The 27,638-nt window shown below is 43.7% G+C and overlaps 2 protein-coding genes and 1 pseudogene across 3 annotated transcripts; 2 read left to right on the top strand and 1 right to left on the bottom strand.

The window, feature by feature from the left end:
- Positions 1 to 1,165: 1,165 nt before the first annotated feature.
- Positions 1,166 to 13,689, top strand: csrnp1b (cysteine-serine-rich nuclear protein 1b). Its single transcript, XM_084565758.1, has 5 exons — positions 1,166 to 1,402; positions 7,597 to 7,795; positions 9,662 to 9,921; positions 10,025 to 10,321; positions 10,440 to 13,689. Exons 1-5 carry the CDS (start codon positions 1,271 to 1,273, stop codon positions 11,427 to 11,429), a joined length of 1,878 nt encoding a protein of 625 aa, XP_084421884.1. The 5' UTR covers positions 1,166 to 1,270; the 3' UTR covers positions 11,430 to 13,689.
- A 1,245-nt stretch (positions 13,690 to 14,934) lies between these two features.
- LOC311503208 (chymotrypsin-like elastase family member 2A) lies at positions 14,935 to 16,995 on the bottom strand (annotated as a pseudogene). The gene is made up of 7 exons: positions 16,962 to 16,995; positions 16,746 to 16,840; positions 16,433 to 16,534; positions 16,211 to 16,348; positions 15,598 to 15,734; positions 15,336 to 15,481; positions 14,935 to 15,141 (listed from the first exon to the last, which is right to left on the bottom strand). The product of its transcript is annotated as a chymotrypsin-like elastase family member 2A (transcript).
- A 1,079-nt stretch (positions 16,996 to 18,074) lies between these two features.
- Positions 18,075 to 23,101, top strand: LOC311503109 (Golgi reassembly-stacking protein 1-like). The gene is made up of 9 exons (XM_084565642.1): positions 18,075 to 18,516; positions 18,991 to 19,071; positions 20,229 to 20,432; positions 20,779 to 20,865; positions 20,969 to 21,099; positions 21,186 to 21,312; positions 21,396 to 21,510; positions 21,601 to 21,723; positions 22,103 to 23,101. The coding sequence occupies exons 1-9, from the start codon at positions 18,451 to 18,453 to the stop codon at positions 22,369 to 22,371; spliced, it is 1,203 nt and encodes a 400-aa protein (XP_084421768.1). The 5' UTR covers positions 18,075 to 18,450; the 3' UTR covers positions 22,372 to 23,101.
- The last annotated feature ends 4,537 nt before the right edge of the window (positions 23,102 to 27,638 follow it).

Below are 27,638 nucleotides of genomic sequence, written 5' to 3'. Positions count from 1 at the left end.
TCATCTATCCATCTGTCTGTCATCTATCTATTTTCTAGTTAACTGTCTATCTATCTGTCTTCTCTGTCTGTCTTCTCATCTGTCTGTCTGTCGTTCTTTCTTTACATCTTTCTACTTTTCTGTCTTTTGACCTGTCTGTCCATTGGTTTATCTATCATCTACGTTATATATGTTTCTGTCTGTCTATCTGTCATTATCCTTATCTATCTGTCTATCTGTCTATCTATCTGTCTGTCTGTCTGTCCTCTCGTCTGTCTATCTGTCTATCTGTCTGTCTGTCTGTCCTCTCGTCTTTCTGTCTGTCTGTCTGTCTGTCTCTCTGTCTGTCTGTCTGTCCTTCTTCTCGTCTGTCTGTCTGTCTGTCTGTCTGTCTGTCTGTCCTTCTTCTCGTCTCTCTGTCTGTCTGTCCATCTTCTCGTCTGTCTGACTTCTCGTCTGTCTGTCTGTCTGTCTGTCCGTCTTCTCGTCTGTCTGTCTGTCTGACTTCTCAACTGTCTGTCTGTCTTCTCGTCTGTCTGTCTGTCTGTCTGTCCGTCTTCTCGTCTGTCTGACTTCTCGTCTGTCTGTCCGTCTTCTCGTCTGTCTGTCTGTCTGACTTCTCAACTGTCTGTCTACATTGTCTATCTATCCAACTATCTATCTATCTATCTATCTATCTCTATCTATCTCTATCTATATTTCTATTTATCTGTCATCTATTTTCTAGATATGTTTTCTTTCTCTCTCTCTGCCTCTGTCTTTCTATTTTTCTATATTTCGTCTGTCCATTGGTCTATCTGTCATCTGTTATATATATATTTCTATCTGTCTGTCTGTCATTATCCTTATCTATCTATCTATCTATCTATCTATCTATCTATCTATCTATCTATCGATCTGTCTACATCATCAAGGGTTCTGACAGTCATTCATTATTATTAATATTATTATTATTAGATGCATTAATTACTATTAATAATTATAAACTGACGAATCTACTGGTTATTAGAGGCGGTGACCTGTATTTCTTTCAGGTGGAGTGGGTACTGTAACAGTGGAGGACAGGCAGGAAGCGGCGTGGGCAGCCTCCCTGTGTCACCGCCTGCGTCAGACCAGACGCCAGGAGGGAGTTTTCCACTGACGAAAAAGGCTGCGCTTCTCGGCAGTCTGCTACAGACAAGGGAAGCGCTTCAGCTGGTACGGAGCCCCGTACGGCCACACAGACACAAGACAATAGCACCAGAGAGCTGCCTATATGCGGGGATAAAGCGCTCTGTGTGTGCGTGTGTGTATGCTTGTTGTGTTTTTTTTTTTTTTTATACCTATATATTCGTGCCAATTGGATTACTCACATCGTTACCCTCATCGACTGTTCACCCGACGCTATTTGGTCCCTAATGGTGATCGGATACTTGAATTGGTGGTGAGTACAAACAGAATCGGGAGTTCGCTCCTGGGTTACTGAACAACCGTAAATGAATGTGTTTAACCTCAGCGGAGGAGGGGAGACAAGATAGTTTGTCATTTAAATATCCACGCGTGAGAAATGCTGCTGTGGGGATTTTATTTGCTGTATTTATGTCTCGTTCCTTTTTTTTTTTTTTTTTTTTAAAGACTTTACATTGAAGGCAGCCGTGCTAACCTTTTCATTATGGATGCTGACACGCTTGTTTAAAGTGACTTTTAACTAATTGATTTTGCGGTTTGTTCGGACTCGGGTGATTTAAAAAAACCTGATGGAAATAAAAATGATTTGTTCATTTAAACGCGAGATTTAAACTCGCGTATTGGATTTCTTTATGGATGATTCGCGTTTCAGCAGGAGAAACTTCACAGCTCGCATCAGAGGGATTTTATTTTATTTTTTTTTACTTTACGTCTCCGTGGGTTTTTGATCGCGGGTCCATTTGTGTGAACTGTTGATGAGGTCGGCTTTGTGTGTTCAGTGTGTGTGTGTGTGTGTGTGTGTGTGTGGAGTTGTTCTTGTTCACCTCGGCGGTGCTGGTGCGCCTCTTGTAACTCGAGCGACTCCTGAAGGCACTACATCTGAGCACACAGCTGACAGAGCCGCTGTCATTGGAATTAGCATTAATCATGAGGAATGATCGGGTCAACGGGAGAACAGACAGGGAGGGCTGGCTGCTGCTTCCGCGATTGCGCGTGTTGGGACGGATTTAACGACTGATTTTTGATTGGTGATTGATTTAAAAAAAAAAAAAAAAAAGCAACAACAACAGTTCACCTGGTGCAGGTAACACGCTGAGAGCCAGGTGGGGATAATGAACCTCTTTCATTGTCTCAACAATTTCCCTTAAATATTTTGGTGTCGTTTCTGCTACGTAAATGTGCATCCATTTAATTCCCAGAAGAGAAACATGTGCGCTTTATTTATTTATTGCTATTCTCACCCAAAGCTGTTTATTAATGAATTTTCCAGGGGTTGACACTTATTTTTTTGTAGAGGTGTCTGTCTTTGATAAAGCGACTGAATCGGTGTAATCGTCTCTAGCGCGACCTCACCCGGATCATTTTTGGAATCATGTTTTCTGGTATTAGGCTACAGAGAGAGCTGAATGATCCTTTGTTTACTGAGAAGGAATACAGCACTTTGTGCTGTGCATTTAATGCGGCTTGCATTTCCTGGGAGTATTCAGAGATGTTACATGACTCTTTATCTCCCCTTATATAAGATGATTTTCCATTTTTATCTCCAATTTTGCGCACTGATCACCACTGGAGTTAATCGTATAAGAATGAAATGAAATAAAGGAGATATTTGAAGGAATCTGAACCACGACAAATGCCACCCATGCCCCTTAATTCCCTCATCTCCATCATGTGATCTTGTGTTCAGCTAACCTTGTGGTGCCTGCAGCTGTCAGACCCAGCTCAGATAATCTGGATGGCCACTTCCTGTGCACTGCAGTGTATGTTTCACAACCTCAGGAAGCTCGCGCACACTTTTAGTATCTGTGTCCCCAGCCGGGAGAGGCAGCAGCACGCTGGGTTCAGACAAGGTTGTCTGTGCCTGCTTCATTTTGGTCACGCAGGATGGCCCCACGCTTTTGTGCCTGGAGACGAGAGAGGAGTGTGTGTGTGTGTGTGTGTGTGTGTGTGTGTGTGTGTGTGTGTGGGAGGCGGGGGGTGTAGCAGGGAGCCTGCCGACAGTCTCCAACACAGCAGCAGAGAGCTCCCATCTGCTTTGTCCTCTCCCAGCATTCCATACAGCAAGTGTCCCAGACTGGAGCACGACCCCTGAACCCACAACCGCCTCCTCCCTTCCTCCACACTCGCTCACACACCCAAAGCTGCATGCTTTCTGCTCGCAGGCTGTTATGCAAAACAGATTTTCTCAAGTTTGCTGTTTTACACCCTGCGCAGTTTCTGATCCTTGCACAAATCACAGCTGCATATATTTGCTTCTTTTTGTCTCACTTAGCCTGTAAGGACTCTCACACCTTTCCAAGGAATGAAAGAGAAATCTTTAGCTATTAAATCTTAGATGAAAACTATTCCAAATCAGTCTTCTGCAGACATCACCTAGCCATTCAAGTTTGGCCTGCATAACAGATTAATGACAGCTGAGGTCATGTGAGGCCCACGTGCAAGCTAATACCCTGTCAGGTGTGGTTATATAGAAAAGGTAGCTCGCTCAAGTGCCTTATGGGAGTAAGGCTTTCCAGTGGTTAGCAGTAGAAAACACATCTGGGTTAGATAGAGCCTGTGTTCTTCTCCCACTATTACAGCGAGAGCTGCACTGCCAGAATGGAATTCCTGCGGCTTGGAGACATGACATTATTTATTTGTTTTGTACAATCCTCCCTCCTTCTTCCCACTACCTCTCCTTTTTGGAATCAGTCAGTGCACGGGTCGAGGCAGAGGAACAGAATGTTTCTGTGGCACAGTCACGGCGAGCTTTGGGCTCCAGTGAGAACAACAGGCTCATAGAGAGGTGGGTGGGTGGGTCGGTGGGGAAGGGGGGGGGGTGGGGGGGGGGGAGCAGGAGCAGGAGCTCTCCCTGCATTGTTCCAGCAGGTGGAGCGCTTCTGACTTAACAGCTGAGTCGAAGAAATGAGCCAGTGTTTCCCCAGCTGTGCAGGAGCTGGAATCCGGCCCGCCGTCACCTTGATGGCTCTGATCAATTACCTCTGTCTTCTCAGTGACAGAGCTGGAAGTGAGAGGTGCAATACCTTGGAGCCTGGAGCAGGGGAAGGCCTGCCCAGACACGATTCCACACACGCAGGAAGACTCCCAGGCTCATCATTATCACATTTTATGAGCACTCAGTCAGTCATTCAGACGCTGCACAAGGTTGTCAGTGTGCCATGTAAATGCTCTCGGCTGGCTAAGATTAGTGCGACTTGTCGCTCCCACCCACACTGTTATCGGCTGCGAAGGGGCTGGACAGACTGTGCAAGGGGGCAAAGTCAACTGTGACTTGTCCTGTTGGGCTGCGGGGCAGACGGGGACAGTCTAAACAGGCTGCTAGCTGATCTCTGCATTTCCATGAATGTGTGTAACATTTATTTTTTTTTACTTTTCTGGAGATGCACAAACATTATTTGTTTTGTACTTCTTCCTGAATTAGGAAACTAGAAGTGGAGGTATTAATTATCGTACCTTAAAGTCCTCTTTATGTCTAACTGTTACTATAATTAATAGTGATAATAATTTAAGGCTCCTTAATAAGCTGTCTGCAGCTCAAATAGACATGCATTGGGATTCAACAGCCTGTAGCTGCATGTATCAACATAATCTTATTCGACTGACATAGTTACGCATCTGACTTAAGCTGTGTAGCATTTCTGGTGACAAATCTCTTCGCCAGAGATTTATCTTCCCAACTCTGACAACTGGCATGGGAGCACCTCAGTGGATGCATCCTTTATCTGCCTGCCTGTGTGTGTGGTTGATGGAATGACAGTGATGCATAATTTAGTGCGTGCTGAAAACATGCTGTGCTCCCTCTCCGGCTCGGCTGTCCGATCACATCCATTCTCCATTTAGAGCAGACATTCACAGGCACTGCTTTCTTGAGGAGCCAGCTCTGAATTCCTCTCTTTTATCTTTGTTCTCTTTCTCCCTCTCTGTCTCTCTCCCTCTCCACCCTTCTGCAAATGAGTCATTGCTCGATGTTGTCTTTTTACCCCGGGTCCCTTGTTCCATCCGCTCTCCGTGCTCTCTTGGCCTTGTTCTGTGGGCGCAGCAGCTGAGCGGGCTGAGAAGCTCCAGATTGACTACAAGCCGTCCCCTTGCCAGGATTAACCTCTCGCCATTGTTTCTGCCCGTTGAACAGGATTAACAAATCAATGTGTCAGGTAGACTGCAGTCAAGAGACAATGACCCAGTTCTGACACCACTGCCCCCCCCCCTCCACCTCTCTCCCTCTCCTCCCTCTTCTGCCTCACTGCAGCTTTTAATTAAAAAGACTTTGCTTAGCTGGCGCTATGCACTCCCTTGAGGATGCCTCATAGCTTTGTTTTCCTTTTTTTTTTTTTTTTTTGTGCAGGGAAATGGGGATGATGGCAAAAATGTAAGGTGAACCCTCGTGCACTCCTCTGCTCTCGCACAGAGATACGTACGCAGCGGTGCAGCATTTACAGCGCACGTGTTGTCAGATATGTGAACACATAAGCAACAGATGCTGCGCCCAGGTGTTTCTAAATTGTTTCAAGGCAAATCCCATGACGTGATAATATCAGTAGCTGTGAAAAGCATTTGGAGATTATTTTGCGCTTGAGCAATTTGATGCATGGGAGTTGTGTCTCCTTCGCTTATTGGTGCTGCAGCGTAAAAGTGAAGCACTGAGGCGGCTGCAGTGTGGAGGAAGTCTTTTTGTTGGTTGCAGAGAGTCCGTATGAGCCAGCTTGACCTATTGCAAGGTGATTCATTCATCATACATGCGCTGGGGACAACAATATCTGACTGCAGCAATAACAATAACCCCCTGTACGCCTGCAGAGCTGCCCCCAGCGCCTATACAAAGGTGTCAGCCTCTTGCCCTTGGCTCTGGCTTCGCCTTCATCCTTGTCAAAAGGAGGACTGGTTTTGCATAATTGCTCCCTGTTGCGTGCTGAAACCGACCCCTCCTTGCACACACTCTGAGGTATTTTTTTTTTCTGTTCTTCGAGTGCTGACACTTGCATAACATGCTGATAAGACGAGCATGCAGGTCACACGTGGAGTTAAAGTTCCTGTAGTCATCGGAGGACTTCTGGGACATTTAGCCGTCTGCTCAGGAGCGGTGGTGACAGTTGGCAGGACAGTTGGGTGTTTGTGTGTCTGAGTGTGGTTTGTCTAATAATTGACTCGGTTAAGTTGTATTTAACTTGATGCAAATGTAAAGATCCCTACTCTGCAATTATCAGGAAAAAAAAAAAAAAAGCAGAAGCAGAAAATTACCTTTGACTGCGAACGTTTTTTTTTTTTTTTTTTTTAACAAGATTATAGGTATTACCAAGAAAACATTTGAACAAACACGGCTAAAAATAATCAAAACCGGGCCATGTTCAAGCTGCAGCAGCTGTAAGTGATTTGGCCACCATTCCAAAAAACAGTAAACAGTTTGATGGCGAAATGATCTCTTTATGGTTAAAGTAAAATCCTGCCTTCCCATTCCACATCATCGCTGGGAGTGTCTGCGCTGGAGCAGAGCCCAGTCGTGTCTCTCTCCTCTCTCTCTCTCTCTCCCCACTTCCTTCCTCGCTCCGTCCCTCCTTGTTTAAGTTAGCAGGAGCTCGGCCCCCGACTGTGACGATGACCTGTCCCGTCTGGCGGCCGCCGTCGGCCTCGCGCTTCCCAGAAGTTGTGGAGACGGCTGTCTGTTGTTTGTTAGAGTTGCATGACACATTTATATCCCGTAACCGTAAAATACACAAGCTCTTCCTTCTCATCACACGTGTTCACTTTTCATGTAAGTGGATTCTTATCTTTTCTTTTCCTTTTTCCTGGAACAACACGGGGATTTGCTCGGTCGACAAAGCGTGCACGCGGAGCAGGTTTCACAGATTCGAGCTTTAAGTGGTCATCATGTTTTTTTTCTTGAGGATTGATTGTCTTTATTGCTGAACCAGCAGCCGCTCTCGTGGGACCTCTGAAGAAATGCAGGAGTTGCATAACAAATCATCTTCACTATGCATAGCTGTACACATACACTATGTAAACTATGCAAACCAGCCTGGCTTTGGCCTGCACATTTGATTGTGAAGTGAAATGAAACGCCTGTGGATAGATGTTTGGGTCACTTTTGTTCGGCCTTTGTCTCTAATCAATGCGTTCGCCGAGCTGACGGGGGTTTGGAAGAGGGTGAAGCGTCCAGTAATTGTTGACTTGGGCGAATAGGACTGACTGATTGATTGCTTCCTGTGCCACGGTGAACTCCCACTCTCAGCTGAGTGCAACACGAGACTTGGATGCATGCAGTCTCACATGGCCGAGCGCAGGACTCATTTGTATCGCTGTGCAAAGAAAAACGAGTGTGCACACAAAGGCCTCCGTGCAGCATACAGATAATGTTCATTTATTTTGGTTGTTAAGATAAAGCCACAGTCCATTTAAAGTAGTTCAGATAAGTGTGAATAATTTGCTAATAACCACTGTCTCTGTTCCTGCCTGCAGATTGTACGCACTAACGCCATGAGTGGGCTTCTCAAGAGGAAGTTTGAGGAGGTGGATGAGGACCCATGCTACTCCTCACCCTCACCCTCGTCCCTCTCCTCTGCCTGCTCGGGCTGGGACTCGGAGGGGGAGAGCTGCTACTCGGACACCCTGGATTCCACTCCCAGCAACCCCAGCTCCCCAGCAACACATTTCAACAGTGAGTGTCCTCTTCCAGCACCAATAAATCACAGACCGAGCTGATGGCACATGCTGTTTTTAATGCGTTCTCTCACCTTGTCTTTAACATCCGTGGAGGCTCTGATAACAAACCTATAAAAATGGGGAGAGGTTAAGGAATTTATTCGGCTGGCAGCCCATGAAACACTTCACAGAAATGATTTCAGACTTCTGCAATGAATACCTCTTTTGATTTCATGCCCTAAAGCTGCGAAATGGCTAATCGCATTATGCAGTGGCTGCTCACCTTGGCTCCGTCTCCACCTTCCTCCCGGAGCCTCGCAGACAGACACGGCCTCACCGTCTCTGTTTTTTTTTTTTTTAAGAAATGTGGGTCGTGCAGCTTCGGGGTGTTTCTGTCTGGACCTGGGCGCGTCTGCGGGTCTTTAAGGGGACCGGCGGGGTTGGAGAGGGATTGTGGTGTACAGGAGAAGGGCAAACAGTTGTGAGGTTTCCAGGATGGTGGGGCAAGGAGCCAGGAAGAGAAGCGTGGCAGGCTGCCAAAGCTGGGAACACACAGCGCCTTGTCTGAAGCCCGGGCATGCACCCAGCACAGGTGCTGAAAGAGGCTGGGTGAAGGGGATGCAAAATAAAAAAAGTGGGGGCAGGACAATCAAGAAAAGAATCGCATGCAGACACATCTAGAGGAGCGGATTGAGTGGGCCATTTTAATCTGGTGTTTGTGTTGGACACAGAGTTGTTTGCCATTGTGAAGTGAAGGAGGGAGGGAAAAAAGGCAACTAGCAAAGCTACCTCATTTAGAGGCAGGAGAAAAGGTGTCATTTGTCTCCTGTGGGTGTCATAAGCCTGACTGGATTTGATGGATGTGAAGCTGAAGCTGGCAGTTCGTTTCATCTGTATTACCCCCAGCGGCAGATTAGACAACACAGTGAGGTTATTGTGCGTCGGCTGCACGTATTGAGGTAAAAGGTTCCTATTCTTCCTCTGAGCTTCAATTATCACACCAAGCACACCAGTTTTCCTGTTCCCTGGCTTTCTGGGCCGGTTGTTCAGGGGCGTGTCGCGAGAAATTTCCCTGGCTGAGAAAACGGGACTTTACAAGGAGTTTCCCACCACATCATAAAGGTAATGCCCGGCACATGTGGACTGTGGATTATCATCCTTTTCTGACATGATCACATAAAAAAAAAATAAAGCAAACAGTTCTCTGGCGGCCCAGGCAGAGGAAAAAATTGCTCTTTTTTTAAGTGAGGCTGAAAAGTTGAGTATTCCTGGGCGGAGGAAGTGGAATTTATAATAAAGCTTGAATAATAAAGCTTTTTTCCCCTCACATATGGTTCTACTTTGTTTCCCGTGCGGTTTCATTGTGCTTGTCTGGGTACAGAAAGGTGGACCTTTGACTCCTGCCAGCTACCGGCCTGTTTGCTGGGATTGTCAGCTAGCAGAGAGAGGCTGGGGCGGGCAAGCTTCCACCCTTCACCCCATCTGGACGCCTCAAGCATTTTCTCGCCGCTCGTTTGTGACCCTGGTTGCTCTGCTTCCTCCACTGTGTTGGCCACCAAAGGGAAATTCCTGGGCTGGGTGTTATTTCTTTGTCGTAGGACAAAGCTAAATGGATTCTCTGTAGTTTAGATTTCACTTTACAGGATGTAAGTGTGTTGGACTCCTGTTAGCAGTGTCTTTTAATTGGGTACACGATAAGGCCAGGGCAATGAATCAGAGGGGTGTCCTTTTACAGTCTGTTCAGCAGCATTCGCATGCAGCTCAAAAATTCAAGTGGTGGGCCGTTATGCCACCTAGTGGCACAAAAGAATGCACAGTCCCCCTCCCTTATTTGGACAGTGTGTAATCTAATCCTGCCCTTTTTTTTTTTTTTCGTCCACAGCAACATCCATCCTTAAGAAATCAAAGAGAGCGCGGCGGGGCAACGTGACCTTTGACCAGGTGACGGTGTTCTTCTTCCCCCGGTGCCAGGGTTTCACCAGTGTTCCCAGTCGAGGAGGATGCACCCTAGGCATGATGCAGCGCCACAGCGCGCTCCGCACGTACACGCTCGCGGAGTTTGCTGTGGAGCAGCGTCTCCTACGCCGGGAGAAACTCCTCAACAGACTCAGGGAAGAGAAGCTGGAAGCTCTCAAACTGAAGGTGAGCGAGCTTACAAAGAAATGGGTCGTTAAGGATCAAATCTATAGAAGCCATTCTCTCTCTTTGACGTAACAACTAAACACGCTCCTTCTTTTCTCTTCAGCTGACGAAGAATGGGACCCAGGAGAGCGAGGAGGCCGAGCAGCTGACGGTGGACGACATCCCCGAGCAGGACATCGACATCAGCGGGGCAAACCTGGAAGAGGGCTCCTTCCTCCAGCCTTACCCGTCTAAACGGCGCTACGCACTGCTCAGAGCAGCTGGTGTGAAGAAGATCGACAAGGAGGAGAAGAGGCAGCTGCACGAGCTGAGGCTCTCCAGGGAGAACTGTGGTTGCGACTGCCAGGGCTTCTGCGAGCCCGAGACATGTAGCTGCAGCCTGGCTGGCATCAAATGTCAGGTAAGAAAAAGCCCCTAAAAATGTTACGCTCATAAGAGCAACCACACACAACACGACTGAGGGTTTCTGTTACATTCATGTGGCCAGCGTTTTAACCACTTCCCTCTACCTCTCATAGATGGACCATTCCTCTTTCCCGTGTGGCTGTACCAAGGACGGCTGCGGAAACACAGAGGGTCGCATAGAGTTCAACTCCACCAGGGTACAGACGCATTACATCCACACTATCATGAAGCTGGAGCTGGAGAAGAGGCTGGAGGAGCAGTCGAGCACAGAGGAGGAGGAGGAGAAAGCAACAGGTGCCACCCCACTACCAGCAGTGCCCTCCTTCCCCTTTAGCTCAGAACTGGCAGCAGGTGGAGAGAACAGTTGCAGCAGCGACATGACGGACTTATCGGACTCCTCGGGTCAGAGTGAGGACTCGGAGGCAGGCGAGAGCCCGTGCGCGCATCACAGCCAGCTGGACGTCGACGAGAAAGGCCTGAGCCGCATACTCTGCTTCAGCGACACGGAGAACTGCTCGAGAAGCAGCAGGGACGGCGGGGATAAGAACAGCACAGTCACTCGCTGCCCAGATCAGCAGCAAGAGCAGCTGCAGCCGTCCACGGAGGCGTTTGGTAACTTTAGCATGGTGGACTTTGCTGACGAGAATGACAATATAGACGCCGCGCTGCTGGGCGATCACACAGACAATCGAGCTACAGCCATTTCAGAACTTTTGGACGAGAACGCCAACCAGGGAAACGCCCTTTTCCACAGCAGCAGTGTGCCACGCACGCCCTCCCCCACCATCGATCGCTCTGCGAACTATAGCATGGACCTGAGCCTCTCCTCGGAGTCAGACCTGGAGTTCTTCGACGGCTTCCCCTGTTTGGGGCCCAGCTCTCTCTACAACTCCCTCAAGGAGTACGAGCACATGGACAACTTTTTTCAATTTCAGTTGCCTAGTTACCCCAGTTTCCCTGCAGCTAGTGACCCTGGGACCTGCCTTCTAGAGTCACTGATCGGCCTTTCAGAGTCCGTCCCAGAGCCCCCTGCCACATTTACAGACAATCAGCTGTTGGAGGAAGCCATGAAGTTGTCTGTGATGGAGTCTGTGAAAGTTTGACACAACGTGAAAATATGTGGACGGTGCAAGGAAAAACAGGAGTTTTCAGAGGGGACTGAAAATGCACATAAGATGTCAACAAGTTGGAGGTAGCTGTGATTTCCCTCTTGCCTAATAAATGTTCAAATTCCAGACTTGCCTTCAAAACGTTAGCAAAGCAGATTGGGATTATTGCTGTGTGAGATGGCAGCTAGTGTTAAAAGTGAAGAGATGTATTACAAAAAAAAAGAAAAAAAAAAAGATCAATTTGAACAGGCCCATAGAAAACCAATGATGGCTCTCATTTCCTAAGAAAGCTCTTTTAACCAAACCAAGATCACCAACCATATGCTAAACAGGAATCAACCTTAACCGGGGCCAGGTTGGGAATCTCAACACAGCTGAATGTGCACCTCAGGGATTTTTTTCTAGCTTTCTAGCTTTTGGAGGCAATGTATGGTGACCATTGCTGTGATGGCCTTCGTGTGAAACCAGAGTCAAATTGCAAACGCAGTTCCTGTTCGTATCTGGGCGTATGTCCAAATCACCTGAGCAGGCGGGGTCCTCCCTGTGTAAAATCCTGAAGCTATCTCCTGAAGATCTCTCCCAAGGGTCTTATATGGTACAAAAACAAAAGAAAATCCCCCGAAAAAGCTCCTCGATCAGCACTTTATCTGTGAAAATAGTTATGTATGAATAGGCATTGTTTTGGTCGTATGGGATCGATTCAACAGTTCAACGCTAAATTATGGAGTTTCTTATTTATGAGCTGGGTAACTAGACATAACGCTCATACCATTAAAAGCTGTATTATTACTTTTGTTTTAAATTATTTCCTTTATGATTTTATTTATTTCTGATAAAGCCTACTTTCACGCAAGCAGCACTGTGGTTTGATATTTTCACCTGAAAGTGCAATCTTCCTTCCTTTTTCTCCATATCACATTTAGGCATTGCTATGGGAAACGGGACCAAGAGTCCATCAGAAAGTATTTAATATCTATTCTCTATAACTTTTTTTTTTTTTTTTTGGTAACTTATTATGTCATTATTTCATTAGTTATTTAATTTAAGACATTTTGGCAATAAAAAAAAAAAATGGGCTGTTGTAGAGTTTACTGGATGTGCCTGCTTATCAGGGGAGCCATGCCTGCCAACGGCGTGTGCACAGTGCTTCCATTTAAGCTTTGGGACTGAAAACTGTGGAATCTCCCTAATCACTGAAACTAAATTATGGGTCTATTGTATCGCTGCCTATAATATAAGCGTAGAAAATTACACTAATATTTTGTAACTAATTTATGTAGGATGACAAAAGAATTCTAATCACTGACAAATTGAGTATTTTATTAAGAAATCGAAATGAGTAATTTTCAATCTGGGATGACCTTTGTAATATATGAATTATAGAGAAATGTATACTCATGAAGGTTATTGCTCTCCAGCATTCTGAAGTATTTTTCATAGGCAGCCTTATGGGAAGATATCTTAGAGAAATGCCACTAAAACTGAGTAAATTGCAAAGATCAATTTGATTGTACTCTGAATTTTTCTGGAAGTCTGTGACTTGGGTTACAATATGTTATAAATGACACATGTAAAGGTTTTTTTGTTTCGTGGATAAAAGCTGCATATATTATACGGTTTTTATCACACGCAGAAAACCCGGAAAGTTGAAGAGTTGCCTCGTTAATTGTAGAACAAGACCTTTCAAAGGTGATTGTGCTGTCGCCTGTGTGAAGAGCTGAGGGACACTAGAGAGCTGATGTACATATCTCACCCTTTCTACAGCTGTTTCAACAGCCTTTCTGGACCCTTTAGAAATTATGCATGCAGGTCCTGTTTGTTAAAACTTGTTCTGATTAATTGTATACTTTGAAAAGTGCAGAGTGCACATCGGAAATGTATTATTCGCTTTTTGCCTTTTTTGATTACTTTGAAGTCCATCCGATATGTTCATACGCCACGAAGAGGGCACTAATTTTTTTATCTTATTTTTTTTTTTTTGCAAACACTTGTTTCTCTTGTACAAAACATCGAATCTCATGAAGAAATGGCAACAGTGAGTGTTTATCAGTGTAATGTATTACAGTACAGTTTATTTTCAAAGAACGTGTCTTACTTTTTGCCTTTTGTGTTGTACATATTTCTGCTTGAATGGTCCTGCAGAGCAAACAAAGCTGCTTTATTTTTTACATATTCACACATTAACCTGCTGTTCAAAAACAGATTCTGTCATCTAAGCCATTTTGACAGCCTGTCCCTCCAAATAACAATAAAAAAAAAACATTTTCTAAATGCTTGTTGTTTGTCACATGTTGATTCATTGAACTTTATGCGTTGGTGGAAGACGACAGTTTAAATAAGTAAAATACGATGAAAACCTCTCATTCCCAGGGCGAATACACTTTGATTAGTGGGATCACAAACCAAAAAACTATTGCATACATATATCAAATACTTTTATGTAAAATCTTACCCTAAACAGTTAACTTTAAAGCCAGCTGTTGAATAAAACATGCATTTCCCTTTGAAATGTAACCGAGTTGAAGTATAAAGTAACAAAACTCATATAATCAAAGTGCATAAAGCTTCAAATTAAGTAGTTTTATATTGGTTGATGCGCAGACATGATTTATTGTATGTAGTCTTAGCTTCCAACCTGAAAACCCTGTAAAGGTTTTGCGCTCTAATCATTGTATGTTCCTCTATTATTAAAAGGTACATTTTAACCTTGGATCTAATTAAACGGCAGTATTTTTAGATTCTCGCCGAGACCGCTGGAATTTATCTGTGGTTTCTGGTCTCCATGGTTAAGAGAAAAACACTTAATGTGATGTCATGCCGCAGTCTCCTGACTACCACCACAAACATATGGCCAGAAATTCCAGACAAGGGGAAAACGCAGAGTCTGTGACTGCGTATGGCTCACATTTAGCTGCAGTTAAGAAGAAGCGGCTCTGGTTAGGTGGAAACTGCAAGAACCTCCGTGCATTCCCTGATTCCAGCAACATCAAGACAAAATTTACCTCTGTGGCACTCTAGCCTTTTTAGTCTGATAGATGTCTGTTCCCTATGGTTATGGGTTAACAACCTCTGTAGGAATTTTTTCCATCGTCTGAGGCTGCATCTTGGGAGGTCAGAAGATCAGGATTGTAACCACTTTGCTGCTATTCAACCAGCGAGCCTTTAACTGCGGCCCGTGTGCACGCCAGCCTAACATGTATTAAAAAAGAAATGCATTTCTGAGACTGTGGGAAAGTGCAGGAGTGCCAAGAAATGCATCTAAATTTGATTCAGTATGTTGTTTAATGAAAACATGATGCACATTCGCCACCCTTTGGCTAATTTGAGAACTGCAAGTAAACAGATAAGACAGACTGACTTTTAGTAATAAGAAGTTTATTTCATGTTCCTGTTGACAGTTTTAAGGAAAAAAAACAATGGTGCCATCTAAAGTCTTTGCATGACCTGGAAAATATCAAAAGAAATAATATAATAATAATAATAATAATAATAATTAAACACACTGTAAGTCGCGTTCTGGGTTTATAACAGCCATGGAGGTTTCATGAGGCTTACTGAGTACATGCAGTCTTGGAAGTAAGAGACTCTGGTGAAGACAGTGGGTTTAGATACTTGGTTGCACATGCCGGCCCGAACGTAACTGACTACACCGTGGACCCTCCAGGCTCCATCAGCAATGCCAGCTCAAGGGACCTCCAGAGTCGCCCTGGGAAAGATAGTAATAAGAAGAGGCCATGCAATAACAAAGCACAACATCACCTCTCTGGGTCACAAGGCTAAACATAGCCGTCAGCTTAGCACTGCTGTCAGAATGATCCTCTACTACTGTTGGAAAAGACAGACACCGTTTCACACATTCTAATTTGTGCTCGAGAAAACCAGTTGTGTTATTTGCTCCACCTGGCAGCCTGATATGATTCCATCTCCTCCAGCACACACCATGCTCCTCAGAGCAAGGCTGCCCCACCAGTTAGGCTGCGAGCAGACCAAATGCTCCACCACAGCGATGGGAGCCACCTGGAGGATGGCAGGGACGCCCACTGAGTCTGCAGAGGTAAGGGAGGGATTTAAATTGAAATTGTATTTAAGGTATGCATGTAGTACATTGATAAACATGTGTGTGTGTGTGTGTGTGTTTGTGTGTTTGTGTGCGTCCACTTACAGTCTATTAATCCCCAGCCGGTGATGTAACAGGTGAAGCCATGAGGAAGCATCTGTTCCGGGTAGGGAAGGTTAGCTATAGCCACATGGCCATTGTCATACACGGGATTAGCCAATTTCAAAAGAGCAATATAATTTCTGGGAGAAATATAAAAAACACATGTTCATTTAGTAGGCATGGAACTCACCAGAGGCCCTGTGATATGATAATATCAAGATACAATATCGTCCCATTACGATGGTATCACGATACAGTACTGTCTCCAAACAATATTATCATGATACAATGTTATCACAATATGATATTATCCCAATATGACAGCATCATGATACAATACAGACCTTCTGTCTGGTTATCTGTATTTCCACACAAGATATTATGACAGTGTGCTCTGTGTGCTGCAGCAGCAACTTATTTGCCGCAATTAACATGTGGACGCCTTATGGATGACATTTAAAACTGAAAGTCAGTAGTTCTGTTTTTCATCTAAATTTAAGGAAAAAGGTTAATTCGTCAATATGGACCCATCCGATTCTGCCTCCCCTTTCTAAACGTCTTGACTTTTAAATTGTGGCTAAATTAAGAGAGAAGGCCCCATGTGCTGTCACTTTACCCGTTGCCAAGGTCACCGGTCCACCCAGGATGGACAACAATCGCCTCCACGCGGACTAACTGCTCGCTGCCGTCATACTCAAACACGTTATACTCACTATACTCACCCACCAACACATGGTACAAACTAGCATCCATGCTAACAGGGGCATAGGAATAAAAAAAGCTTTTTTCACACATACTTTTGTTAAGTGTTCAAATAAGCACTGGTAAGAGGCCACACCTGATTATACAGTGAGCTGTGGTCATGATAACTTTCAACAATAGAGCCTCCACAGATGTGGTAGAATAAACCATCACTGTATGAATCATACTGCAGAGAAGCCTGAAACAAAACAGACACACACAGGTGAAGGTGAGGTGAAGGATTTAAATGTTATTCATGAGGAGTAGTGAGGTTGTTGATCTAAAATATATAAGAATATCATAGCAAACACTAATATTTTAATATTTATTCCATGGATACATTTTTCTATTGGGTAAAAGTGTCATCAGTGTATTAAAAAAAGACAAAAAGTTAAGCTCAGAAGTTTTACTTGCCATTTCCAAGTGTTGGGTTTAGCATCATGGCCTCCTATGACCCTCTGATTGTGCACATTGTGGTTGAGGGGTGCTTCGGTGCAAGTCAGCCCTTTGGCATAAAAACATAAACAGAGGACACAGAGGCAGCATTGTGTTAATGTTTACAAAATCCCTATCGGCAGCAAAAAGTATACCATACATCATACAGACATATTTTATGACCAGCTTACCAACGCAGGACAGAAAAGCCACAGGCCAAATCATGCTGGAGCACCGGGGATTAGATGGGGTTTGTTTTTCAACTTTTGATATCAGTTTGACACCAGAAGACGTTCAAAAAGTTCTTCCAAATAAGGCTGTGGGTTCAGTTACCTGCTAATATCAGCAATTCATGTGAATTATTACAGATCTTTAAACTGTGTCACGTTGTACTGACCAGTGAGGAACAAACTGGAAAAGATTGATGTGTGGCTATCAGGCACCACATTAATCCCTCAGGATCCATTCATATATATTGCCATGGTTGCTATATTCTCTTAGTGGACTGATATATTGAGAATAATTTCTTAACTTGGTGGGAAGAGAACAGGTGCGGCCCATGGATGGGGTGGAGTCACACTGAAGTCAACTACACTATCTGGGAAAGGTGGGAGTCAAACACAAATTTCCCAACAGAAACAGCCAGCGTAAAGAAGAAAATGTTCCACGCCCTGTTTACGCTATGTGACTTTTATTCAAGATTAAAAAAGATAATACTTAAATTAATTTAAAGAGCAAGATACAGGTGCTTAATTAATGTAATACAAATATATGTATGTTCAAACTCTATGGGAAACAATATCAGTAAACAAGTTAATTTAATGGAACATGATTAAATTAACCAAATGGTTAGCAATCCCGGTATGAATCTATCGCAAATAACTTAATAAATCATCAAACTAGTATATCTACCGACCATCTATTTCACAGTTAGCTTACATTTGACCAAAATGGAAGCTAAAGCTAAATAATTTTTTTTAACCAATAATGCTTGATTTCCTTCATCATACTGTGTCAATATATAACGTGTCAGTCAATTTTTATGTGAGACATTTTTTTTTTAAGTTAATTTGTAAATATATTGTGGATAATGTCTGGATAATGACGATTTTCATGAATGACATTATAAATCTTGTACGCTGGTGTTATCTGTTGCTAAGCAACCGCGTGGAACACACGGTGAAGGACGGCTAATCGAACGCAGTAGCATTGGTTCGATTTTTCTGCTATCTTTATTTATTAGCTTTGCCTAGCCAGCCAGCGCTGGAAGTCTCGTGTCGGAGTCAGTTTCCTAGTCGGGATTTGTTTCCCCCTGGAACGGTGGGCGCGCGTTCACAGCAAAGCTCGCCCAAGAAATGTCTTGCTCGTACCCATTCACAGAGGTAGAAAGAGGTAGTAAGGATAGCCACGAAGACCAAACTTGTCGCTGTTAGCGGTTTTTGCGTGTGCATTAATGACGCTCATGCGAGCCAAACGTTTCCTGGGCGAGCTTTGCTGTGAACGCGCGTCCACCATGCACACATCCCGACTAGGAAACCGATTCTGACACAAGTCAACCCGCCTCAGCTGTTAGCGCTAGCTAGCTCAAATCCGGGTGTGCATCTTCCAGTAATGACTTCTAACACAAGTCTACCTCAGTGACATTTAGTCCGTGTTAGTGCACCGTTACTGTTGAAGGCCATGGGGCTGCCGCAGAGCTCGTTTTTGTCGGACGGGGAAACTAATAGTGGATATCACGTCCATGGGGTAGGTTGTAATGTAGTGCAAGGTTATATAGACTCTTCTTCGTGTCTTGCAGCTCACTTTTTTTGACTACGAATTCATATTTTATAGGTCACCGACTTGCTAACTAAGTTAGTCCTGAGCAGAAATCGTTTATCTATGGCTAGCAGCATGGTTATTGCCAGTTTAATCGGCAGTAAGTCGTAAAAATGCTCAGCTTTAGTAGCGTCCGCCCATGATGAGGTGGCATTTGGCACGTGTCCCAGCTTTTCATTTATCCAGAAAGTGTACGCGTTACTTATTTTTAATAATAGATATTATTAAAAGTGAAGTTTTATGTAATATATTCGCCATGCGAGAAACGCCGGCTGTGCGACACCTCTCAGTGTGGAGCCCCAAATTGTGAAGGCTGCAGTATCTATAGCTGACACAAGGGGGCGGTGATAACAGTGTACCTCATTTCAACCAAACCTGACACTGTGTTTATCCTCAACTCAGGTTCAGCAGGACTCCCCCGCCATGAAGGCTGGTCTGGAGCCCTTCTTTGACTTCATCCTGTCCATAGGAAACACCCGACTTGTGAGTAAACACCTGTGATGCTTAAGTCAGGAGTGGTTTGATGTGCCCTCCACTAAATGTTAAAAAATAGCTCCAAATTAGTAACAGAGCTTCCCAGTAGCTGAGCGGAAGCATTTGACTCAATTTTCATGTCACTATAGATATGAATGGAGTTGTGTATTTAAAAGGATGAGTTTAGAAGAACACGAAAACAGAAATGACTAAATAAATTAGAGGGTCACATAATGAGAACGGAAAGTGCAGATTTGTAATAAAAACAAGATGGTCACTCTTGGAAGATCCTGAACATTTGGAATATAATGTAACTCTGAATCTCTGTGTCACAACATGAACAGTTTATTTTCCAGTAATTAAGACCTTCTTAATCAAATAAGGAAGGGACTTGCTTGTGGGTTCTTGAAGAGGTCACATGATCAGTGGGTGGCGCACACTGGAAATTCACGATGAAGCATCTTCAAGGAACCTTAAGCAAGTCCAGAGTGGTCTTTGTTTCAGTGTTATCTGTAGATATACCATGAGCTGGATGAATTTTCACAACCTGCCACAAACTCTCTCATCCACATCCAGAAACAAAGCTGAAACATAAGCAAATCAACATCTTTCTTTGTTTTTCTATTCAATCAAGTGGCTTTTTCAGTACAGCGTAAGGCAGGACTGAAGAAGTCACTTGTATGAGTGGTGACACGTCTACAAGCCAGCTGCCTTTGTTTTTGGATATACCATGACCCGGATAAACAGAGAATCTTAACAAACTCTCTCATTCACATTCTCATGAATTGTCCCTCAGAGGACTTTTGAGGCCTTATACCTTAAGCTGACACTTCCAAGACTTAATATAGACCTAGATGTTTCTCGTGTCAGCTGAAATCTGAGCTCTGTGAACTTATTCAAGACTCCACATTGTGACTTTTATTCAGCCTTCATTTAATTTTAGGTGCGTTTTAAGTTATTGTTCTGTGTTTCGGTTCCGTGTTTTACCGCAAACCCGACATGACAGACTATTTTTCTTTCCCCACAATAAACATCAGGCCTGAATCATGGCCTCGGCAGGAAGAGTGGCCGCGCAGTCTGCTCCCGTAATCTCATTTCACGTCCTTTTTTTACACAAAATCGATCTTTGCTGTGTCACAGCCGGAATATACCTCTGTTTCCCCCAGAATAAAGAAAGCGACTTGCTGAAAGACCTCCTAAAGGCCAACATGGAAAAAGCGGTCAAACTCGAGGTGTACAACTCTAAAAGCCAGCGGGTGAGGGAACTGGAGGTGACACCCAGTAACATGTGGGGTGGCCAGGGTTTGCTGGGCGCCAGCGTCCGCTTCTGCAGCTTCGAAGGAGCCAATGAGAACGTGTGGCACGTCCTGGTAAGTCAAGTCTGCTTTTATTTGTTGAAGCTGTGTCTGTTGACCTCTGGCTGACCTTCATGTTAAAAAGATTAGCGGCAGCTAGGAGGTGCTAGTCAGCATGTTCTTTTTCTTTATATTGTGTTGTAAGGTAGAAAAGAATTAAATGCATGAAAGATGGAAAAAAAAAATTTGTTCACACTCGATTATGTGCCTAATTTGCATGTAATTCTTGCCTATTAATGCTTAAACGTTTTGACAAATGTTTGTGTTTGGTTCTCACAGATAAAAATACTATATTTTAATCATAATTAGTTTGATTCATACTGTGTTATTCAAATGAAAGATTCCTTTTTACCTTTTGCAGGACGTGGACGCAAACTCTCCTGCAGCGCTGGCCGGCCTTAATGCACACAATGACTTTATCGTTGGTGCTGACCAGGTGTTGCAAGATGTAAGATTTCTTGTCTTCTGCTTTTATTTTAGAAGTAAATATATTTAAATACTGAAAAACAACATGCTAAAATTATTTTTTTGTGTGTGTGTGGTCCCTGCAGTCGGAGGATTTCTTTTCTTTGATTGAAGCCAATGAGGGGAAACCTCTGAAGCTGCTGGTGTATAACATACAGACTGAGCAGTGCAGGGAGGTAGTGGTGACTCCCAATGGAGCGTGGGGTGGAGAGGGAAGGTGGGAGTTTATTTCGTCTTCTAATTTACGTTGATACAGTCTCAACAGCATATTGTCTTTGCTTATTAATTAATGTCTTCTTTCAGCTTGGGCTGCGGTATCGGCTACGGCTACCTGCACAGGATTCCTACTCGTACTGTTCAGCTCGACACCCAGAACAAAAATCAATCAATGGTTACTGGCGGCAGTGAGGAGCCAGCTGACCGCACTGAAGTACAGGCTATCACATCTCTTTTATTTATTTATGAAATGCACTTTGGTGGAGCCTTTTTTAATCTTTTATTGTCTCTCCTCAGGTGCCTTCGATGCCTGAACATAGACCTTCTAGTGAAACAGGCTGGAATCAAACCGAAGAGGTGGTGCAGGATCTGCGTGCAATCTCACCCACACAGCAGGCTGCATACCACACAAGTAACCACGTCTTATTTCAAGTCCCCTCGACCTTGAAATATTGCACGTTTTCACACAAAATGACTGGCATTTGCTCTGCGCTATTTTAAGATTTTCCCAACTTCGCCGAAGGGATGACTTTAAATTTGTCAGACGTGGTTTCCACCAATGACGAGGGCCACAGCTCCATGTTCGCTAATTACGGAGATGACTCGGGTGATCAGTTTAGCCTGGGTAAGTGCTTCACACATGATTAAACTGTGCGGCCGAATAGAGCAATTATCTGTTATTGTACGTTTATAATGCCGTCGTGCTCGAAAAGAAAAATGAGCACAGTTAAAACCAGCTACTGTCAACACGCCTCGCAGTAGCGGGTTCATTTAATCCCTTTGTTGGTGCCTTATTGTCTGTTCCACTAGTCAAATTATGTCATTATATTTAATAATAAACCGCAACAAAAATCTAAAACCACATTAGGATTTTCCTTGTTTGAAATTAAGGGAAGTAAAAGAGAGACCTTTGGCGTAACTGAACAGCAAAGCTAGACTTCATTATGAAACATGTCCTTACAGACTGAGCCTGTGTAATCTAACCGTATGGTTTAACTTTACAGATAATTCATCTGTCGACCTAAGACCTTCATCTCCAGAGGGAGAAGGAGAACCAGACGTCCAGGAAACCCAGCAGACCTATGGTACGGACCTGACCACCAGCACCTCTCCAGAAATGGAGGCTGCAGACGACGTTGCTGCCCTCCAAATCACCACTGAAAACCTTAGTGTCACAAGTGTCCCAGAGGTGCAAGATACTAAATCAGAGACCTCAACCTCAGCTCATATTATAGAGGAGGAGATGCTGGAGTCCGCTGCACCCCACAGTTAGGAGAGGTTAGGAGAGACTAGAGAACTTAAGCTAAGCTGTTTAACAGAAGATTAATATCACACCATGATGTAGAAAAAGCTTCACATATGATTGTAAGTTGAATCACTGGACCTCTTTTTAATTTGCAAGAATTTTATTTATACGCCAGTGCCACTGCTGCATGCTGAATTGCACATTTAAGAACGTCATTATGTTGACTGGAAGGACTAGAAAATAGAGGTGGTTGACGCAATATGAATGTAGAGCTGAGGCTGTTTTAACATCAAACAAGATGTTGAGTTGCTGCTAAAGTAACATCCTTGTTTGCACAAAAAAAAAAGCCAAAGGTAGAAAAGTTTGTCGCTCTTACCACCATAGTATAAACACTGCAGGAAAAAAAAGAAAAAGAAAACTTTGAGCTGGAGTTCACACAGATGCATCATGAAGTTTTAATTTTTACATTTTGGAACTAGGGTTTTTATTTATTCTTTTGAGGGTACACGTGTAGTTTTTAATCCGAGGTATTTACCATTTATGCCTTTATGTCTTGCTTGAAAAAAATCCTCATTTTTTATATACGTATGTACGTTTGGTTCTTGATTGGTGTAAATGAGTGAGCTGTGTGTGTTTTCTGTTCCCTCTCTTTATATAGATTATAATTAAGTTGTGTTTCTGATTTCTATGGAAGGATGCAAAATTTAAAGACATTTATAAAAAGAAGATGCTCAAAAAAAACCTTGAGTTGTCTTGTTTGCCTTTTTTTTTTTAATCAAATGATCAGACAGGAGAGTATTAATTGTTTTAATCACTAAAAAGAAGACTTGTAATGTAGTGACAGCTTGCCCAAAACAAAAAAGCGTTTCCCGTTGTTGTAGGCAGAGTTCTTGGGGAGTGTGTTCATGCTTTGAGACAGCAGGTGTCAGCAAACGCCTCTTTGTGGTTCTCAGCTTGGCACGCTTGAGTTTTTTTCTGCCATTTTCAAATAATTATGTCAGATCGGGTCTCACATTTTCTGCCACTAATGAACTCCCGCGGCGTTTCCGTGCATCGTATCTAAAGGTAATCACATCTCTTCTGAGATATTATAAAGGTCAAGGATGGGATTTATTAGTCTGACCTCGTAGTAAACGACCATTAGAGACGGAAACTTGGCAACGCTGGTGTCTCTCAGACCCAGTGACATGATGCATAATTTGTAGCTTTCATATAATCCGATGCTCTATAATTTGTATATTGGTACGATATATTAAGCACTGGTTGCCAGGCTTGGTAGCTGAATCCAGTTACTATACTGAACAACTTCGAGGAAATCAAACCTTACATCATAAATATGTACTGAATTAAAAAATATATAGTAATTTACTCAATTATGTTTGTTTTTTTATTCCATACTTGGTAATGTACTGGTTTATACATTAAGCAGCCATTAAAATCCTCAGCCCGTTTTTTAATATCTCCGCTTGCATCACATTTTTGATTCTAGGTCAGATTCACCAAATACGAGTTGCGAAAAAGCAAAACCCTTAAGTGGGGAAGCTACAGTAGCGGAAGGGGAATATGCCTCAATTATTTACCAGGGCACTCCACTTCTCAGATGAAGGAGGGGGATGGGCATCAGGGGAAAGAAAAGACTGTGTGGGGGAAGAAAGACTAGAGGGAGATGGGTTTTTCTTTTTCTGCCGGAGTGATGGAGTGGTGTTCTTTAGTAAGATTTCCCCGTGGCACACCTGTGAGTGCATGTTAAAAGACGAGTATGTTCATTAGATTGATAATAATAATAACAAACAAAAAAAAGTAGCTTTGCCTGCGCACTGAAATTTAAAAACAACAAAGCTGAAATTCTACAAAAATGAATTATCCCAGCTGGTGAAATGAACACCTTTTCAGTGCAGACTTGGATGGTTTGTGTTTGGCTGTTGTGCTTGCCCTCGGGGTGAAAGCTCTTTTTCATTGCCTCCGTGTGAGGTTTGCAACACGAAGGTAGCTCTGATTGAAGAAGGAGCCGAAAAGCAAAAGCCGGCAGCTGCGAGCCCGGGAGGGAGCCGAGAGGTGAAGGGGGCCCACCTCTGGAGGAACACGCCTTGCATCCCTTGTCTTCCTTTTCCTCCCTTCCCCGAGACCGTTTCAAAGGACACTGTGACGCAGCTGAACCCACTTGTCAGCTTGGCTTTCTCTCAACCGCCGAGAGGCTCGGCTCACAGGCAGCAGCATCGTTGCAGCATGACAAATTGTGAAATAGAATAAGTACGGAGAATGATAGGAGGGGGTGAGGCTGGGATGGATGGGAGAGATGAAAAAGGTATAGACGCGAGGCTGAGGAGAGAGTTGAAAAATGAGCGAGCAATTGCTTCGTTGGTCACACTGTATTTTTTTAACCTGTGACTGGATTAATGCAGCTCACAAAATATGTTAGACTGGCACACATAGATGTAAAATGTTTCTGCTCAAGTGAAATAAAATTCAATGTAGTAAATCAGCAACAAATTATTTGCATGTAATATGTGAGACTAAACACTATAAAGAGACTATTTTCTATTCATTTGTGTGGCCACAAAACCCCCCACCTCACTCCCAGACTTCTATTTTCTGTTTTTGTCACCTTCCCACCCTAATCACAAATACCTTGTCAAGATGGAGCCTATATTTGGAAATGCTGTGAGGTGCATGTAAGCGTCATGCGGTGTTCTGCACAGTGTGCACACCAGAGGCTGGGAATAATCTCAGTAAGTGCCCGTTTGTGTTAGACCACCAATGTACAGGCCGTAATTACATTCATTCATGCAAGAGGGCTGTCACTCTGAGGGGTCTAAATTCATTAGGAAGTTGTTTTCATCTCTTGCAGTCATTACCAGCTGGGTGTGGGTTTGCTTGTAATTGTACGGAAGATTAGATTTTCTCCAAGTAAATATAACCGCTTTCCATCGATTTAACGTTAAATTACTGATGGACACATTATTTACTTACAATACTTACATAGTTTAGCCTTTTGGGATCGAGAGACGTTGTCTCCTGTCCCCTTCCTGTGGGATGTGTACATTAGAAAGCCCTCAGCATGAGCTCCACACTAACAACATCATTCTAACAAACTCAAAACTAAACAACTAACATTATGATGTTTAGCAGGTATAATCCATTAATGTTAACATTTCTTATTTAGAACAGTAGAGCTCCCACATCCAAAGCTGGAAGTGCGTCACGAAGCCTGACTGCGTCCATTTGTACCCTCCATGCTCTTGTATGCTTTCAGTGATTCTCCCAAGTATAATGAAGGAAAGTCAATGAGTTATATCCGGATACTGCAGGTCAGGAATATTGTCCGCGCCAGCTGTTTCAATGCTCAAAAAAAGCACACCTGGGCCATGATAAGGGTCTGTGATATCTAATCTGTCGAGTTTTGCCTTGTACCGGTCAATTTCTATCAGTTTAAAGTGCGCAGTAAACTCTGACGGCCTGAAATCAGAGCTGGCACCATTCATTTTAACTTTTAAGAGTTTTCCTGCCAATATGGCGGTGTCAACAAAAAAAGTCATGTGACGTCCGGAGCTCTATAGTGTGCTAACCATTCCTACAGGACCAAACATAAGGTGATAGTTCTGCAGGTGTTATCCATTGACTCCATGTAAAGATGGGTGGACCCTTCATGAAGCTCCCATAGGCTGTATGAAGAGTGGTTTAGAAGCTCAGCGTGGGTAGTTCTGGATGTTGCCATCTTGGCATCTGTGAAGCTAAGGAATTTGTCGTTTAGCTGTCAACCTGGGCTTCTAGTTAGGTGAGGCACAGGCAGATAGCAATCAACCTGCAGGGCACCCACCTGTCATTCAAAGCAGCAACTCCCTAAATTACACACATCCTTAAGCCTTGATGTCATTTTAATATGGCAATCAATAAACCGGCCGTTGCAGTTTCTTACACTTCCGTGTTGCCAATGAGTATCATCATGTCACGCCATAAAGTACTTCACAAATTCTGACTAAGTGGCAAACTCTTTGGCAGAAAAACTGCAGATCCTCAAGTAGCAATTTGAGGCTAGCTCCAAAGGTGGGTCAACGGTCAGTCCCCCCGTACACCTCCATGGTAGACTGCCCACATTTACAGCAGAATTAAAAACATACATGAAGGATCGGCTACTTTGAGTGACATATGGATACCTTCACAGATGTCTAGCTGTTTGTCAAGAAGTCGCACGCCCTCCTCAGCTCCGTTTTTTAGCTGGGAGTTAAGCTTGATTTACAGTACCACGGCACGTTAATGGTGTACCCAAGGCATAGGGGGTTGCGCCGTCGAAAGTATTTATACCTTTGCGCTGGTGTGTCCGTGAGTTTCACCCTGCACTTCACACAATGGCAAATGAAACTGAGCGGCTCATGTTGGAGTTGAAGTCAATAAATGTGGCTCAACAGTTCAAAATCACTGCAGCAGGGAACATAGAGTAGACATCTGAGTAGATGATGTGTTGGAGCCTCAACAAAGGAGAATTTTCTGTTCTTGTCCAGCCACTGAGTCACGTGAACAAGGAAATTAATTTCTGGAGAGGTCTGCGTCAGGTTACGTCGTATGGTCCGGCATAGAGTCCGGAGCTACGCCGTACCTACGCAGTCAACGTGTTGCGGTACTATAAATTGCACATTAGGTGGAGTCAGGTACTGCCAAGATGGTGAGGACTGGAGCCACCACACTGAGCTTCAAAACTGCTCTTCATACAACCTATACATTTATGTATAGTTAATACTTCTGACCTAATATCTGGCAGTAGATTAAAAAAAGGTTAAGATGTCAAGACTGATTACAGTTCGTCCTGAGGGGAATATTTATGGAAAAGCCAGATGTTATGGGAATCAGTCTAACAAGACTAATCACTCAAACCTATAAGTCAACCTAATGATGCTAGAGGAAAAGTCGGGGGATAGCCAAAGTAATGGGTAAACATCCTCTGGGAACATTTTGTGCCAATACAATCAATAGATTGTGATATATACTGGTAGAGGAAAAAAACATGAGATCACTGTGGTACATCGTCTGGAAACCATGGAAATGTTTCAGCCTGGGAGGCAGCAGACCGACAAACTGACATCCTTAGATCTATGTCACCAGCTTGGCTAACTGCGCCGCTATCTGTGGTATTTGTCACTTCACTCACTAACCCTTTTCCTTTCTCTGTTATCAAAGACTTCAAATAAATCTTTAACCTGGTGCAATTTGCGATGGCTTCCTGATGACAGGCAAGCCATCCAGATAAGGCAATACTGCAGCCTCTAGGAACCGAGTTTATTTTCAATACTAATTGCCAT

The sequence above is a fragment of the Chelon labrosus genome (assembly GCF_963514085.1).
Source record: "Chelon labrosus genome assembly, chromosome: 18".
In the NCBI taxonomy this organism is placed as follows: Eukaryota; Metazoa; Chordata; class Actinopteri; order Mugiliformes; family Mugilidae; genus Chelon; species Chelon labrosus.
This window is presented reverse-complemented; position numbering and strand designations above follow the sequence as displayed.

What these genes read in the sequence shown, in the direction of transcription:
- csrnp1b (XM_084565758.1), top strand. Translation starts at nt 1,271, where the DNA reads ATGCTTGTTGTGTTTTTTTTTTTTTTTATACCTATATATTCGTGCCAA. An exon ending in ATCGGATACTTGAATTGGTG is followed by an intron (nt 1,403 to 7,596) that starts GTGAGTACAAAC and finishes TCCTGCCTGCAG; the next exon opens with ATTGTACGCACTAACGCCAT. An exon ending in TGGCTGGCATCAAATGTCAG is followed by an intron (nt 10,322 to 10,439) that starts GTAAGAAAAAGC and finishes TACCTCTCATAG; the next exon opens with ATGGACCATTCCTCTTTCCC.
- LOC311503109 (XM_084565642.1), top strand. Translation starts at nt 18,451, where the DNA reads ATGGGGCTGCCGCAGAGCTCGTTTTTGTCGGACGGGGAAACTAATAGT. An exon ending in GTGGATATCACGTCCATGGG is followed by an intron (nt 18,517 to 18,990) that starts GTAGGTTGTAAT and finishes TCCTCAACTCAG; the next exon opens with GTTCAGCAGGACTCCCCCGC. An exon ending in CCATAGGAAACACCCGACTT is followed by an intron (nt 19,072 to 20,228) that starts GTGAGTAAACAC and finishes TGTTTCCCCCAG; the next exon opens with AATAAAGAAAGCGACTTGCT.